At 38.8% G+C, this 16262-nt stretch overlaps 1 protein-coding gene across 1 annotated transcript; it reads right to left on the bottom strand.

Moving 5' to 3' along the window:
* Positions 1-853: 853 nt before the first annotated feature.
* Positions 854-15963, bottom strand: LOC121951961 (myosin-7). Its single transcript, XM_088086076.1, has 39 exons — positions 15839-15963; positions 12562-12593; positions 11942-12150; positions 11708-11851; positions 11458-11614; positions 11333-11360; positions 11142-11250; positions 10917-11009; positions 10758-10821; positions 10513-10611; positions 10305-10408; positions 10064-10202; positions 9655-9773; positions 9418-9567; positions 9143-9313; positions 8746-9055; positions 8522-8592; positions 7963-8168; positions 7690-7813; positions 7470-7606; positions 6508-6763; positions 6180-6422; positions 5909-6085; positions 5655-5800; positions 5478-5568; positions 4997-5386; positions 4753-4879; positions 4558-4676; positions 4286-4482; positions 4021-4204; positions 3771-3936; positions 3563-3687; positions 3158-3466; positions 2867-3070; positions 2490-2786; positions 2220-2328; positions 2042-2133; positions 1444-1578; positions 854-980 (listed from the first exon to the last, which is right to left on the bottom strand). The coding sequence occupies exons 3-39, from the start codon at positions 12140-12142 to the stop codon at positions 960-962; spliced, it is 5814 nt and encodes a 1937-aa protein (XP_087942202.1). The 5' UTR covers positions 12143-12150; positions 12562-12593; positions 15839-15963; the 3' UTR covers positions 854-959.
* Positions 15964-16262: the final 299 nt, after the last annotated feature.

Raw genomic sequence — 16262 nt, 5'->3', positions numbered from 1 at the left:
TTTAAAATTTGACACAAATGTCCACTTGGACATCAAGGATGAACTGATTAGATTTTGGTGATCAAAGGTCAAGGCCACTGTGACCGCACACCTCCCTCATTCTCGTGAAAGCGAATACTCAGGAACATATGGAGAAAATTCAAATTTGGCACCAGCGTGCACTTGGATCAAAGATCAGTTGATTAGATTTTGGTGGTTAAAGGTCACAAAGTTCACTATGGCCTCACAAAGCATGTTTTTGGAAATTACTGAAGATTTAATGTGCTAATTATGACAACATTTCTTACACAAATGACTAATTGACATCATAATGTTTTCTGGACATTATTCAGTGCCGTAACTCAGCAGCAGAAGGGTAGACATTTGATCCAATGATAAATTGGTGACACTAATTTTGGGTGTCCACCTTGAAACTACGGTGATTGCATTGATGTTTTGCGCTGTTGGGTTGAAGGTGTGTGTGAAGTATCCATGTTTTAAAATTTGTAGCTTCTTTGCAGCAACATTCATATTTAAAAATATATTTTATCTGCCTTAATGTTCATTATGTTGCAACATAGATCTGAAAACTCAAATTCACATGTAATAACCATTTGCACAGACAGAAATCCAGATTTCAACAAAAAGAAAAAAAAGCTCTTGGAATTGTGCAATAATGTGTAGCTACAATCCTATACGTGAAGCACAGGTCATTATTGTGACATAGATGCCACAATTAAAATAATGAAATGCAATTCAATTATATAGTTATGGATAATAGTAGAAGTAATGGGTACATCAGCCAGTCCAGGTCACCAGTAAGATCTTCAATTTACTCATATATGGTGAAGTTACAAAAAAAGCCAACGCATAGTTTGAGATGCAGATTATTTTTATTCTACTGAACAAATGACATGCTTAGGGAGGCACCATTATTCAGACATCAGGTGCCTCAGAAACAAAACTTTATGCCATGAGCTTCACTCCTCATCATGTCCTTTCTGAAATAAGAGAAAAAACAAGTCAGCAATGAAACTTTTCTCATTTGTCATAGATTACATTATTGATAAATGCATGATATTTTATGAAGAAGTGGCACAATCAAAATATTTATATGTTTTAAATGCACTACCCAGACACCCTTGACTGTTAGTGACAAGGTTTTGTGCACACTGTACATAATTTAACTGGTGGCCTTAATGGATTCTAGTCCACAGTTAATAGATTCTAACTGGTTCATGAACAGTACCACAGTGTTTTATCTGTGATCATATTCTTCTGAAGGAGTAAAAATGTGTGAATATACTGCCATGAATGCTATACTTTATTTATGTTCTAACAATAATACATTGTCCAGATTGAAGGGAGCATTAATACTATATTTACTTTACCACTAATTGGACAAAAAACTGGCACATGTAGTGTTCCCAACACAAGAACCAAAAACAATGATCAGTAACTGACCTTTGACCCCACATCACGGCTCTTGGCACGTAGCTTGTTGACCTGAGACTCAGCGATGTCAGCTCTCTCTTCAGCTTCATCAAGCTCATGCTGAATCTTACGAAACTTGGTAAGATTACTGTTGGCCTGTTCCTCCTGTAGAGCAGAATCACAATATCATCAGTGCCTGACTTGACTGCAAGATTAATGTGCCTAGTTTAATGCAACTTATTTTTAAAAGCATGAAACCAGCTGACACCACTGGCAATAGATTTTTTAAAATTGAATTCTTAAAAAAAATAAAAGAAGCCATATTTGTGTCAAATTATTTAATAATGGTTACTGACAGTTTGTACTGGGATGTGCAAATCAAATGCCACTATCAAAGGATGATCAGTCTACTTTATTGCTGTGCTGACTAGAGAAAGCCTGTTACAGAGTCATTTTTTCAAAGCTAAAAGTTATTTGTTGCTGTAGTGTCCAGCTCTACCACATAGCTTGTAGGATATTGATCAGGAATTGAGCCATGGTGTTGAGTATTCACGCACGATGTAAGTTCATACAGGTTATATGCTTTATTTTTCTTTATTAGTTTCTCTTTAATATTACGAATACTTACAGCTTCCTCTGCAGATCTCTTGTAGGCTTTGACCTTAAGCTGCAGCTTGTCTACCAGATCTTGCAGACGGGCAAGATTCTTGCGATCCTCCTCTGTCTGAAAACAAATGATAACAAGTTTTGTAATTACATAGAAATTACACTTACAGGGTTCCACAGTTTTGTAAATGAGTTGAAACTTGCCTGGTAGGTCAGCTCCTTGATTCGTCTGTCATATTTTCGTATTCCCTTAACAGCATCGCTGGACTTTCTTTGTTCAGCCTCTACTTCACTTTCCAGCTCTCTGATCTGTTGAGGAAATGATTTAAAGACTGAGTTTTTTTGCATTTAATGTTTTTGTAGAGCTTTGATTATGAGGAACCATAACAGTTCTAATATCTTCATAATTGTTTGATTTTTATCATTCAGTGATTTAATTGCGTTGTTCATTTGAAATTATTGACACTCACCCTGGCCTCGAGCTTCTGCACCTGCTTCTTGCCTCCCTTCATGGCAATCTGCTCAGCTTCATCCAAACGGTGCTGGAGGTCTTTGATGGTTTGCTCCATGTTCTTCTTCATACGCTCCAGGTGAGCACTGGTGTCCTGCTCTTTCTTCAGCTCCTCTGCCATCATGGCAGCATCAGTAATGGCCTTCTTGGCCTTCTCTTCAGCATTCCTGCACTCCTGCACCGCTTCCTCCACTTCAGTCTGAAGCTGGGACGTATCAGCCTCCAGCTTCTTCTTTTGATTTAGCAGACTGGTGTTCTGGTGGAATTCAACTTGTGATTATAGAGTTCCTCTGTATATTGATAAGAGAGAAGACCTGTGCAGTGACTGCATCTTACCTGTGAGTGCAGTAGCTGCACCCTTTCACTAACATCCAGCAGCTCTTGCTCAGCAAGTTTGCGACTTCTGTCAGCTTGTTCCAGAGCAGCCCTGAGCTCCTCCACTTCAGCCTGAAGCAGGTTGTTGCGTCTCTCTACAATGGCAATGTTTTCCTTCAGATCATCATTGGCTCGAAGAGACTCATCAAGCTGGAGCTGTGCATCCTAGAAGAGTGACATTTATTGTGAAGCAAGTCAAACCAAGTAATAACATTATATGTCCCAGGTGGGTTTTTTGTTAATAACACAAACCTTTAGATGTGCATGAACAGCCTTAAGTTGTTTCTGAGCCTCAGCTGCCTGCCTGTTGGCCTGGCTCAGCTGGATCTCCATCTCATTGAGGTCTCCCTCCATCTTCTTCTTCAAACGGAGGGCCTCATTCCTGCTGCGAGTCTCTGCCTCGAGAGAGCTTTGAAGAGTGTCCACAGTACGCTGTTGGTTTCTCTTTGCTTGCTCCATCTCTTCATCTTTCTCAGCCAGCTTGCGCTCAATATCGGCCTTAATCTGGTTAAATTCAAGCTGGGCTCTGAGAATCTTCCCTTCCTCATGCTCTAATGAGGCCTATTATGAAATAAAAATAAATGAATAAAACTGGTTATTGCCAATTACCAAAAAACACGCATAAGGTCCTCTATGAGGACTCTGATTTCAACACACCTCTGCTTCTTCCAGGGCTGCTTGTATCTCAGACTTCTCTTGCTCCAACTGTTTTCGAATCTTCTCAAGCTCATGAATACTCTTCCCACTCTCCCCAATTTGCTCAGTGAGGTCAGATATTTCCTCTGAAAAACAACATGCAACATTATTAAGGGTTTAGTCACTAAACAAATTCTACAATAGAGGCATAAGCTGGTGTTACCCTTACCCTGCAGATTCTTATTCTCTCGCTTCATCGTCTCCAGATGTTCCAGTGATTCTTCATAGGAGTTCTTCAGTTTGAAGAGTTCAGTGCTCAGGGACCTGGCCTCCTTTTGAGAGCTCTCCAGCTCTGTTTGAGACTCTTCATACTTTTGTTTCCACTCTGCCAAGATCTGAAATATGTGTGCCTCAAGGTCAATTATACTCAAATTCTTCATTTAAGAGAGCAAAGGTGCCTTATGCATTTAAAATCCAACCTTGTCAAAGTTTCTTTGCTTCTTGTCCAGAGCAGCAGCAGCAGCATTAGACCTCTCCACGTCAACCATAAGATCTTCAATCTCATTCTGCAGCCTGTGTTTGGTCTTCTCCAGAGAGGAACATTTAGCATTTACTGCTTCAGCAGTTTCCTCAGCCTCCTGCAGACGCTGAGCCAGCTTCTTCCTGCATTATGATACAATTCATTCAAGGTTTACTGCTTTTATACTTTGCCAAATTGTTGGAGTAGAAATGCATTTTACTCACTTGGCCTCCTCCAGTTCCTCAGTTCTCTGGATGGCATCAGTTTCGTACTTAGTTCTCCACTGAGCCACCTCTGAGTTGGCCTTGGACATGCCACGCTGCAATTCAGCCTTGGCCTCCTGCTCCTCCTCATACTGCTCCCTGAGCAGGTCACAGTCATGACGAGCAGACTGCACTGCATGGGCTAAAGCATTCTTGGCCTGAAATAAAAGCATATCTTTGTGGATCTTTACACTGACATCTGTATCAAGTTCTCATTGTTATTTGCTTGCTACCTTAACTTCCTCTTCTAGTTGTCTTTTAAGGTCCTCAATTTGTTGAGTGTATGACTGTTTTCCTCTGGTTAGTTGAGACACCAGGGAATCCTTTTCCTCAAGTCGTCTTGCAAGTTCACCTAATTTTGATGTAAGAATAAAATGAGTACCTCATAATATCCTGAACAAAACACATTGTTCAAATCAGTTACATACCATTCTCAGTTTGAAGCTTTGCTTTCTGCATGGTGAAGTCATTGATGGCACGTTGTCCCTCTTCTGCCTTTGTTTTGTATTCATTCATCTGGTCCTCCAGAGACCTGCACATTTTCTCCAAATTGTTCTGCAAACAAAAAGCATTAACAATGGCACAAAACCTACTTCAAAAGAAGTGAAAGGTATCTTAGTCCAACAAAATATAATGATCATCAGCTGATGAGTCGAAAAACATTTGTTTTACCTTTGACTTCACAGTCTGCTCCATATTGGAGACAACATCATCCAGCTCCAATCTGAGCTCACTCTTCTCCTTCTCCAGTTTCTGCTTGACTCTTTGCAGGTTGTCAATCTGCTCTCCCAGATCAGCAACACTGTCAGCTTGTTTCTTCCTGAGTGTGGCAGCAGTGGCTTCATGCTGCAGAGTGGCCTCTTCAAGGTCTCTGCGGAGTTTCAGGAACTCAGCCTCCCTCTTCTTGTTCATCTCAATCTGGGCAGATGTTGCTCCACCAGCCTCCTCCAGCCTCTCACTGATCTCCTCCAGCTCTCTGGCCAAGTCTGCTCTCTGCTTCTCCACTTTGGCTCGGGCAGCTCGCTCTGCCTCCAGCTCTTCCTCCAGCTCCTCAATGCGGGCCTAGGCCAAAATCACAATTGTTTTTTGAAGTGAATAATGGCAACAGTCAAATATCATATTCAAGCAAGTTTACTATCTTTTTTAATTTTACCTGCAACTCCTTCAGTTTTTTCTGGAGTTGGGCACTCATCGCTTGTTCATCTTCTATTTTGCCAACTAGCTGACTGATTTCAAAATCTTTCCTGTGGATATAAAACCAGGTTAAATATACTAGCTGACACGGTTTTAACGCTATTGATGTGTCACACAAATACAATTTTCATGTTACTTTTTCAGCCTCTCTTCGAGTTGCTGCTTGTCATTTTCCAAGTCCATGAGACTCTCATGGGCTAACTTCAGATCCCCCTCAAGCTTCCGCTTTGCTCTCTCAAGATCCATGCGTATTTTCTTTTCTTGCTCAAGGGATCCTTCAAGCTGTGGTGGATGATTATTATGATTAGTTTAATATGTCCACAGTATTTAGTGTTTAGTGAAAATCAATTTAATTGATTTTCAAACATGCCAGGTTTTCCATGTGCCTACATCATCCACTTGCTGCTCCAGCTTAGCCTTGGCCTTGGTCAGAGTGTTGACTTTGTCTTCTTCACTCTGCAGATCATCCAGCGTTTGCTGATGAGCTTCCTGTAAGGCTTTCTTTTCCTTGGTCAACTTAGCAATTATTTCATCCAGAGCAGCCATCTCCTCGGTCATGTTCTTCACCTATGGCCAGAGGATTTTTTTCAATCAAGTACTTCAACACCAATGCCATTTTGAATACAAAGAGTAACTTCACAGTAATTATTGTTTCTGGTACCTTGTTCTCAGTGGCATGCTTCTCTTTCTCCACTTTAGCCAGAGTTAATTCCAAGTCGTCAATGTCTTTCTTCAGCTCAGAGCACTCATCCTCCAGCTTCCTCTTCTTAGCAGTCAGTTCAGCATTCATTTCCTCCTCATCCTCCAGTCTTTCTGTCAGCTCTTTGATTTTTGCCTCCAACTGGATCTTGCTCTTGATCAGCCCCTCACATCTTTCTTCAGCATCACAGAGGTTATCTTGCTCCTGTTATTTGAAGAGGCACAGCATTAAACAATAGCTGACAATGTTTGATTTTGTTATTTGTAATTATGACAGATTTTAAACATACAGATTGAACTTGAAGCTGCAGGTCGTTCTTCTCTTGGAGAAGTGTAACCATTTTTTCCTCAAGTTCCTTCTTGCGAGCTTCAGATTTTGCGAAAGCCTCTTTTAATTTGGTAAACTCCTCTTTCATGTTGGCCATCTCTTTTTCAGTCTCTGCTGATTTCAACAGAGGTTTAATCTTGAAATACATCTTCATCCAAGGCCAATTCTTGACCCCCATAAAGGCGCGGATGTTCCATTGTATCACAAGTAGTGCGTCCCTGTGGACAACAGATCAATGATCATAAAGCCATCTACAGCAGGGAAAATCCAGGATTATATATAAGTTTATGCTTTCATGTACCAGAACAAACAAACAATAACAAAAATAACAAAAAAATCATTTCCAATACTACCTAGATCATTTCCCCCCTTACAATGCTCTTCTATGTTTGATATTTTGTTCAGTGGCCGTTGTACTGTTTGGTTCGGGTATGTAATGAAGAGTACGTCTACTTTTTAGGCACACCTTGTCATCAAAGGATGTGGTTTCTTAAATCTTTATACATTGATTGTTTTTTCTTCAAACTTGTTCTAACCTTGACCCATCCAACCCTAAAGACCTACATGTTTGCTGGGTGGGTCCATGACTCACACGTGACCATTCCAATTCTGAAACTCAGACCTCACATGGCCTCAACAACTCAGTAGGGTTTCACACCCATACAGGGTTTAAAGTCTGTCAAAGGACTCCCAACCAGTCAGTTACAACTAAAGAAGCCTCTGGGATGAGAGGGGAAACATTTTCAAGAAACTCAAGCAAGACCAGTTACCTACGATATAGCACTGAGAATCACCATGACCTAGATGACTGAGAGTCTTCACCCACATTGTGAAGCTCCTTGAGGCAAATTTATGATGTTGGGCTATATGGATAAAACAGACCTGACTTGACTAAGGATGTTGGGCCTTGCCATGAGCATTTACCTGCGTTCGACGATCTTTTGGAATTCAATTCTTGCCAGAAGGCCTCTTGACCGGGCTTGGATACCAGTGATGATAAGTGCCAGTCGGTCATCTCGCATCTCCTCCAGCAGACCCAGTAGTCCAGCTTTGAAGAACACCTTTTTATTGGGGCAAATAAGATACTCAGTAACAATGTACTGTGTCTGTTATGCATAATTTATTTTCTGTATATAATCCTGACCTTGGTGTGTCCCAGTTTGTATTGGTTGTGGTCAATATCAAGAGAGCCTAAAAGTTTCTCGGCAGCCTTCTTGTTGTCGATGAACTGTCCCTCAGGAATTGCATTAGGGTTCAAAATACGGTATCTTCAAATTCAATAACAAATGAATAACAAATTCAACTAATGAATTGTTTAGCATGTTGTGAAAAAATGTATAAAAACCCCAAAATAATTATGACAAGACATTCATTTGTTTTCATTGGTAGTTACAAATTTAGTCCATCACATGCAAACCTCTGTTTGAAATCTCCATAGAGGATCCTGTTGGGGAAGCCCTTTCTGCAGATCCTGATGCCTTCCAGCACACCGTTACAGCGCAGCTGGTGCATCACCAGAGGGTTCTCCATGGCCCCAGGAGTCTTGGTCTCATTGGGGATGATGCAGCGCACAAAGTGAGGGTGAGTGGACCTCAAGTTGGTCATCAGCTTGTTCAGGTTCTCCTGCAAAGTTTAAATTATAACTTTAAATATATTCTATGTATTCACTTTGTGTGTTATGATAACTTCAAAAGAACTGTGTTGTAAATTTAAATGCATTCCCAAATTATTTAATACCTTAGAGCTCAGTAATTGTGTCATAGCCTTGGGAAAGTATGTAGTAAACAGTAATGTTGGTAAATTATTACCCTGAAGAAGTTTTCTGTCTTGATAGCTTTTCCCTCTTTTCAGTTATGCTGTTTGAAACAAACCTTGAACCTACATGTGATGTGCCCACAATTATATTCCTAACTTAGATGTGTCAGCAATTGATTAATTGAAAATATGAACAGAAAAGAAACCCACAAATAGCATACCCTGTGCAAAGCTGATACTGTCTGAAAGGATGAACCTTTCTTCTTGCCACCTTTCTTTCCACCAGCATCAGCTAAAAAGAATAAATAAAAATAACTTTAGTAGACAAAAAACTGTACAAAAACTATACAGTAATTGAATCTATATCAAGATGTCAGTCATCGTTGTCCATTATTGTAAGATTTAGTTAATTTACATTTATTTTAACTAGTGAGTGTGAACATACCTGAATCAGCTCCAGCATAATTGGCAAAGAGCACGGATAACAGTTTGAGAGTAGACTTCTGGTAGAGTCCAACCACAGTCTCATTCAGAGGATCCTTGTTCTTTACCAGCCAGTTGTTGATATTATAATCAACAGTTCCAGCATAGTGAACCAGGGAGAAATGGGCCTCTGCTTTCCCTTTGACAATTCTGGGCTTCTGGAAGTTATTTGATTTGCCCAGGTGGTTGTCATAGAGCTTAGCTTTAAAGGTTGCATCAGAGGCTTTGGGGAACATGCACTCCTCTTCAAGGATGGACATGATACCCATGGGCTGAGGGGACAAATATGAGTGGGTTGAAGAAAAACAAATTCAGTCATCATTTCACCTGTCTTAATATGTAGTAATCCAGTTTCACACCTTTTCAATCAGGTCAATGCAGGCCTGCAAGTCCATGCCAAAATCTATGAAAGTCCATTCAATGCCCTCTTTCTTGTACTCTTCCTGCTCCAGCACAAACATGTGGTGGTTGAAAAACTGTTGCAGTTTTTCATTTGTGAAGTTGATGCACAGCTGCTCAAAGGTGTTGAACTGTAATAACATTGAAAGAAGCCAGAAATTAACACAGGCATGACAATTATAAGCAAATATTGTTTACTCATGTTCATTAGCTGCTAATTCCATTCCAAACTTACATCAAAAATCTCAAATCCAGCAATGTCCAGTACGCCAATGAAGTACTGGCGCGGCTGCTTGGTGTCCAGGGATTGGTTAATTCTCACCACCATCCACAGAAACATCTTCTCATACACTGATTTAGACAGTGCACCAACTGCATAGTACACCTTGAGAAAAAAATATTAGTAGCATTTTTAAAACATTACTTTTTATTGAATCAAACTTTCCTCAAAAGGTTTCCTTCAGGTCATTACCTGAGCAACATTTTGTCCTTTGGTGACCCACTCATTTCCTACTTTGACTCTTGGGTGACACAGACCTTTGATGAGGTCAGCAGAGTTCAGGCCCATCAGATATGCAACTTTGTCAGCAACTGAGAAAGTGGAGAAATGTATCAGTCTGCATAAGTCTCTGCCTCTGCAACCTGACTGTTATTGCTAGACCGTTGTATTAGACTGCATTAGTTTTAGCTAGCTGTATCTAATAAAGAGATAATAAAGAGAATGTAGTGAGTAAAAACATAGACAGCTGAAAAGTTTTATTTTTAATTCATTATTATGACTGAAGAACAGTTGAAAATCTGAATCCGCCCTGTGCCAAATCTTTGATTATAATAATACTGAAGATAATAATTATAGCAATAAACATATCAAAACCTCTCACCTTCAGTGCCATCGGCTTCAGCCTGCTCTTCTCGCTGCTTCTGCTTAAACTTCATGTTACCATAGTGCATAATGGCACCAGTCAGCTTGTAAATACTGTTCTTCTCTTCTTGAGTGAAGCCCAGCACATCAAAGGCATCCTGAATCAAATCAACAAGTGTAATTATGGTATTTCCTTATTTTGTTCTAAGTTGATATTTAACTAAAAAATGTTGCTGTCGTGAATTGAAGATTCAGCTCACATCAGTGGCCATTAGCTCTTCAGAATCATTGATAGAGGCTACTGTCGTCTCTCCCTGGGAGATGAAGGCGTAGTCATAGGGGTTGTTGGTAATGAGCAACATTTCTGAAAGTATAGTCACAAAATAGAAAATATTTATTTCATGATACAATGCATGAAACAACCCAGTTAATAGTAACCATTATGTCACATGTATATTGTACACTTGCCCAGAAGTTCAGGCTTTGCCTGAGACAAGATCTGGTAGAAAATGTGGTAGTCCCTCTCAGCTTTAAGCTGATAGGTCACACGAGACTTTTCCAGAAGGTCTGTCGGAGATGAAATAAATGTTTTATGTTACTGTTACTGGTGTACAGTGGCGCTTACATACTGGGATTGGCTCTCGCACCACAAATCAGTGCAAAGAATGGGTGCCCTAGGAAATAGATGAATTGATGTATTTACTTTCACTTACATGTTTCGATATCAGCAGAGGCCAGCTTTCCTCGGTTGTCAAAATGAATTCTGATAAATTTACCCTAAGAGGAAGAGTAGTATTCATTTATATTTCAAATATGAAAAGTAACTATCAATGACGATCAAGCAGCCTCACTGCAGTTACACAGAAACTCACAAATCTGGAGGAGTTGTCATTCCTGATGGTCTTGGCGTTACCAAAGGCCTCCAGAGCAGGGTTAGCCTGGATAATTTGATCCTCCAGGGTACCCTGAGTTTGTCAAATAGAGACAAAAAACTGAAACTTGATTTACTTACTTAAACTGAGTAACTTACAAGTAAATAAATTATTTAGCATTGATAATTTGGTTGTATCATTTAAATAAAAATGTTTGATACATACCTTCTTTTCAGCAGCTTGATCTTTCTTCCCACCTGGGACAGCAGCAATGCTGGCAAAGTACTGAATAACACGCTTGGTGTTTACTGTCTTTCCAGCACCGGATTCTCCACTGAGTGGAAGACAGAAAGTTTAAGTCCAAGACCTATTAGTCTTAACTACTGAAGAGATTGTTCTCTTGCTCTGTGACTTACGTGATCAGGATTGACTGGTTTTCTCTGTCTGTCAGCAAAAGAGGTTTTCAGATTATCGGTATAAAATTGTATTGAAATCATAGATGAATATTAAGACAAAATGAAGACTAAAATCGATGGTCTACCTGCCAGCATGTACTGGTAGGCATTATCAGAGATGGAGAAGATATGAGGAGGAGCTTCACTCCTCTTCTTTCCTCTATAAGCAACAACCACCTCTTGGTTGTAGACTGGCAGCCACTTGTAGGGGTTGACAGTCACACAGAAGAGCCCAGAGTAGGTCTGCCATATTAAGAGAGGGATAGACAATAGGGGTTTCATATGCTAAAATGTCTTTTTAACAGAAGATAGTTACAGATACAGCAAGTGTCTTACGTATATCATCCATGCTGCATAACGCTCTTTGAGGTTAAACAGCACAGCAGGCTCATGGAGAAAGGTGAACATCGCCATGTCTTCAATTTTATCAAACTTTGGCGGGTTCTGAGGATGTACATCACACTCCTTTACTGTGACAGTCTGCAGAAAGAGATAATGCAGTCTTAATCAAAGGTCAAAATATATTTTAGCATATGTTTGAACTGAACTATATTAAAATGATATACATACTTTTCCATGTTCAGTCTGGGCAGTGACTTTGTCACCATCACGACTCGTGATGGATGCCTTGACGTACTCAACCTCAGGGTCAGGAACAAAGCACTCCTTCTTCATGTCAAAAGGACGAGTCTGGGCTTCCAGACGTTCCTTATCTGACTTCCTAAGATAGGAAGCAGCAGTCCCAAATTCCGCCATGGCGGCATCACCCATTTTTCAGCCTTGTGAGAAAAAAAAGTATGATTTTCTTTTCATACACATGTGACCTATTGGTTATTAACAGCACCCAAGTGGAAACATCTTCAGGACAAGTAAAATATATTCATTTATTTATAATTGTTTTCCTGATAGCATGCCTTTATTATTCAAAACAATTTATTGTTTAGCTTTTGTCCTTTTAAGAAATGGAGGTGCCTCTAACATTAGGGTTATAGAGACACGCAGAGGTCAGGCCTTTTCATATGCAACAACAACAATCCCAAAATGTCAAAATCAGAAAAGGCATTAATTTGTTGGTATGACATAAGCATGTATCAAAAAAAAAAGCAAGATGCTTAATATTTGAGTTAGCTGTCGTATTTCTTAATTTAAAAATGATTGCATTGTCACTTAAATGTTGCTGTGAATTTTACCTGAGGTGTTTCACTCCACAAGAAACTGGGATCTGGGGTATTTGTATTTAGTAGACAGAAGCAAACCAAATGTCACATTACATCATTATTGAAGACAAATAAAGTGAGAAGTAAAAATAGGAACAAAAAAGTCACAGTAACACAATAAATCATCTCTTTTTTTAAAATTACACTTTTACATTTATACATAACAAAGTAAGACACACAAATCCAAATCACTACACACCACTAAAGACAACAACAGAGAAAACATAACATGATATTAACACGTTTATTGACATTTAACATAGAAGGGGATATAGTGCATGCAGTACCACATAACTAAATAAATAAATAAATAAAAATATTCAGTTCATCATCATGAGGTCCACTTTATCTTCGGATCGACACAAGCCTCAGAACAAAGAATGAAAGCACTGGGCTTCTCATAACTGAAATTAATTAAATTGTCATTTTGGATGTTGAGACACATCCCCACACCTGGCTCCAAATGGCTTTGGTTAAGGATAAGATGCTTAAGATTAGTGTCATTTAATATATCAGCCATTTGATGCATAACCAGAAGTTTGAAATACTCAAGTAGCCATGTTTCTATTGAGAAAACATTTTGGCTTGCGAGTATTTCAGTTTGACAAAATCCTTCTTTTAGCAGCTTCTGTCTTTATTTGTCTTGAGTTGTGCTGCTCTGTGCTCTAGCAGGCATGTGCCTGGACATGGTGAAATATCTGTCTTCATAATAATTGAAGTTAAATGACACACATCAAACCAAAAGGACTTGACTTTTGGTTTGACTTTTGGTGTGATGTGATTTGTAGCATATGTTGTGGCAGTGTCACAACATATGCTACAAAGTTCCCACTTGTAGATTCATGCCAACAGAGTTCTAAAACATTTGGGTCCATTTTTTAAGTCTAGAGGGAGTGATATAAGCTCTATGAAGAATTTTCAGTGGCTTATTCTACCTCTTACTGATTTTGAAATTGTTTTAATGTCTCTCCAAATATCCTCCCATTCAGCTTAACTGAATTCAACCCCAAACCATGTTCCCATTGAGACCGAGTCTGAGTGTTGGGATTTGAGGAGGACTGGCGCAACATCTTGTATAAACCAGCGACACCTTCTCTGTCTAATGATAAGAATCAAATTTTTTTATCTATCTCATAGTTATAGTCAAAATATTCTTTGGGAAATTTGGAAAAAAATTATTTTAATTGGGCACACTGCAAAAAGCTGTTCATATTTAAATTATATCTTCTTCTAAGTTCTTAATGGGGTAAAATCACCCTTTTCTCCACAATTTGCAAAATTTCTTTAATATTGTGTTGATACCATGTACTATTGGACAATGGATTCCCTGCAGCCTTAAAAGCAGCTTTATGCTATATTAGGCAGGATGGTAGAGCATTTCTTGTAGTACCCATTCTTTTATGGATTTCTCTACTTATGTTGCATGAGAACTTAATAATAGAATTGTCTAGTTTTTTAGGTGAAATAGAATCATACCAAAGTGAGGGTAATGAAATAAGTTGATTCTTATTTGCAACAAGATGTTGAAAATAAGAATCAACTTATTTCATTTCCAGCCAAACACAACTCCCTTTTTCTCTATTCTTTTTATAACCCTGAGTAAGGGAATATCTGGCATTGAATGCAAGATAATACAAAAACACATCTGGGACTCAAAGACTACCTTTGTTTCTTGGCAATGATAGTTGTTTTAAATTAATTCTAGGCTTCTTGTTGTTCCACAGAAAAGAGAGCATTGTATTTACAGTATCAAACCAGGTTTTTTGGGGAAAAAAGGGAACAGAAGAAAATAAAAAAGTAATTCTTGGCAGAACGTCCGTCTTTCGGATTTTCGCTCTTCCCCACAAGGACAAAGGCAAGGTAGACCACCTTTTAAGGTCTTCCTTGATATTACATGATAAAGACTGTGTATTAAGATCAAATATTTTACTTATAGGTGTTCTGATTATTATGCCCAAGTATTTCATACACTCTGTTCTCTCAAAAGGAGCTGGTCCAAGATCAGTAGAGTGTGTACAGTTGTTTAGAGGTATGGCTTCACTTTTAGTCTCATTTATTTTATAGCCTGAAGGGCTGCCAAATAAATTAATAATTTCTGGCACTTCTGATATAGAGTATGATGGTTTGGATAGGGCCAAGAAAATATCATCCCTGTACATATTTAACTTGAAATCATGATCATTAATTAAAACGCCTGAAACATCGTTGTCTTTTCGAATTGCACATGCTAATGGCTCTAAGGCTAAAATGAACTATAAGTGAGACAAGGGAAACCCTTGTCCAGTGAAACGCCAGAGCTGAAAGGGAGCCAAAATCAAGCCATTACTTTTTACCAAGGAGACAGGTTCATGATAGAGTGCTCTGGTCCACTGTAAACACCGTGGGCCAAAATCATATCTAGAAAGAGTATAGAATAGATATGGCCATTCTAATCTATCGAAAGCTTTCTCAGCATCCGGTTTGCAGAAGCCTTCTCCGTATTATTAGATAAAATCCACATGAATTAAATTTGCAACAATTTTTCTAACCATTTTGCTAATATTTTTGCAATAAGTTTGTAGTCATTATTGAGCAAACTTCCTGGCCTGTAAGTTTTTACATCGAAATGGTCTCTCCCAGGTTTTGGTAATAATGATATGATGACTTTCTGCATTGTGGGAGGCATCGATTGCTTCTGTATAACATCATTATATAAACAGCAAAGCAGTGGTGTGACTTCTTTTGGAAAACACTTGTAAAATTTTGTAGTGTAACCGTCATTTTTAGGAGCTGAAGTTTTAATAGTGTTGTAAATTTCTACCTCTGAAACAGAGACATCAAGTTTTCCTTACTCTTCCTCCTCTTACTTTGGCAAGGGTACATTTTTGAAAAAAAAGTCTTCTTTAGCCTAATATTCAGAGTTATATAAAGATATAAAAAAAAACTTCTAAAGGTATCATTAATAGCCTCCTGGTGACTTATAATAGTGCCACTACTATCCCTTGAAGAAGTTATAGAGTGCTTCTGTTCAAGTTTTTCCAATTGGTATGCAAGCATTTTTCCTGCCCTTTCCCAATGTTCATAATGTGTCCTTCTCAGTTTATATAATAAAAATGTACGATAAATCATCTCAGTCAAAATGTATCACTAACCCCTTACAAAATGTGTGAGCAGTAAAAACTGTCTAGGTATAGCTGGGAGTAATTCCAACATCATCAACAAACATTTGTCACATGCAACACAGCAGTTACCCTCTTGATGTTTTTCTTACCTTTGACCGTCAACCTTTGTCAAGTGAAATGATGGATCCAGTGGCTGACACCAGACTTGCCCCTCTTAATAAAGGTTGTTAGTCAACCAAATATGGGGATGCATATCAGAGAAATGGCATCCAGGTTGCCTTTCACAAAAAGCATTCTCCAAATTGGGTAGAGCCTTGGGCTGCTATTGTTGCTCTCACCTTGTGAACAACACACTAATACGCTACACTGAACATGACAAAGAAAGGGGGAGGCAAGAGGTGGGGGACAAGGGACAAGCTGCAGTCTATCAAGTAATTCTCTTTCGTGCCAATAAGTAATATTAAGCAGTTGTGGAATAAAAATCAACATCAGAATATCTTGCAATTGAGTAAACTAAATGCTCGAAATGTCATGATTAAAAGTCTCTATTCTTTGATTAAACTACATAAATCA

This window comes from Plectropomus leopardus, chromosome 12 (genome assembly GCF_026936395.1).
Source record: "Plectropomus leopardus strain MGB_pleo_1.0 chromosome 12, ASM2693639v1, whole genome shotgun sequence".
NCBI lineage: Eukaryota > Metazoa > Chordata > Actinopteri > Perciformes > Serranidae > Plectropomus > Plectropomus leopardus.
This window is presented reverse-complemented; position numbering and strand designations above follow the sequence as displayed.

Excerpts from the sequence above, each read along its gene's own strand:
- LOC121951961 (XM_088086076.1), bottom strand. The coding sequence starts at position 12,142 with ATGGGTGATGCCGCCATGGCGGAATTTGGGACTGCTGCTTCCTATCTT. Across the intron at positions 11,010-11,141 it reads ATCAAGCTGCTGAAAAGAAG|GGTACCCTGGAGGATCAAAT; the intron begins GTATGTATCAAA and ends TGACAAACTCAG. Across the intron at positions 981-1,443 it reads GCCGTGATGTGGGGTCAAAG|AAAGGACATGATGAGGAGTG; the intron begins GTCAGTTACTGA and ends CTCTTATTTCAG.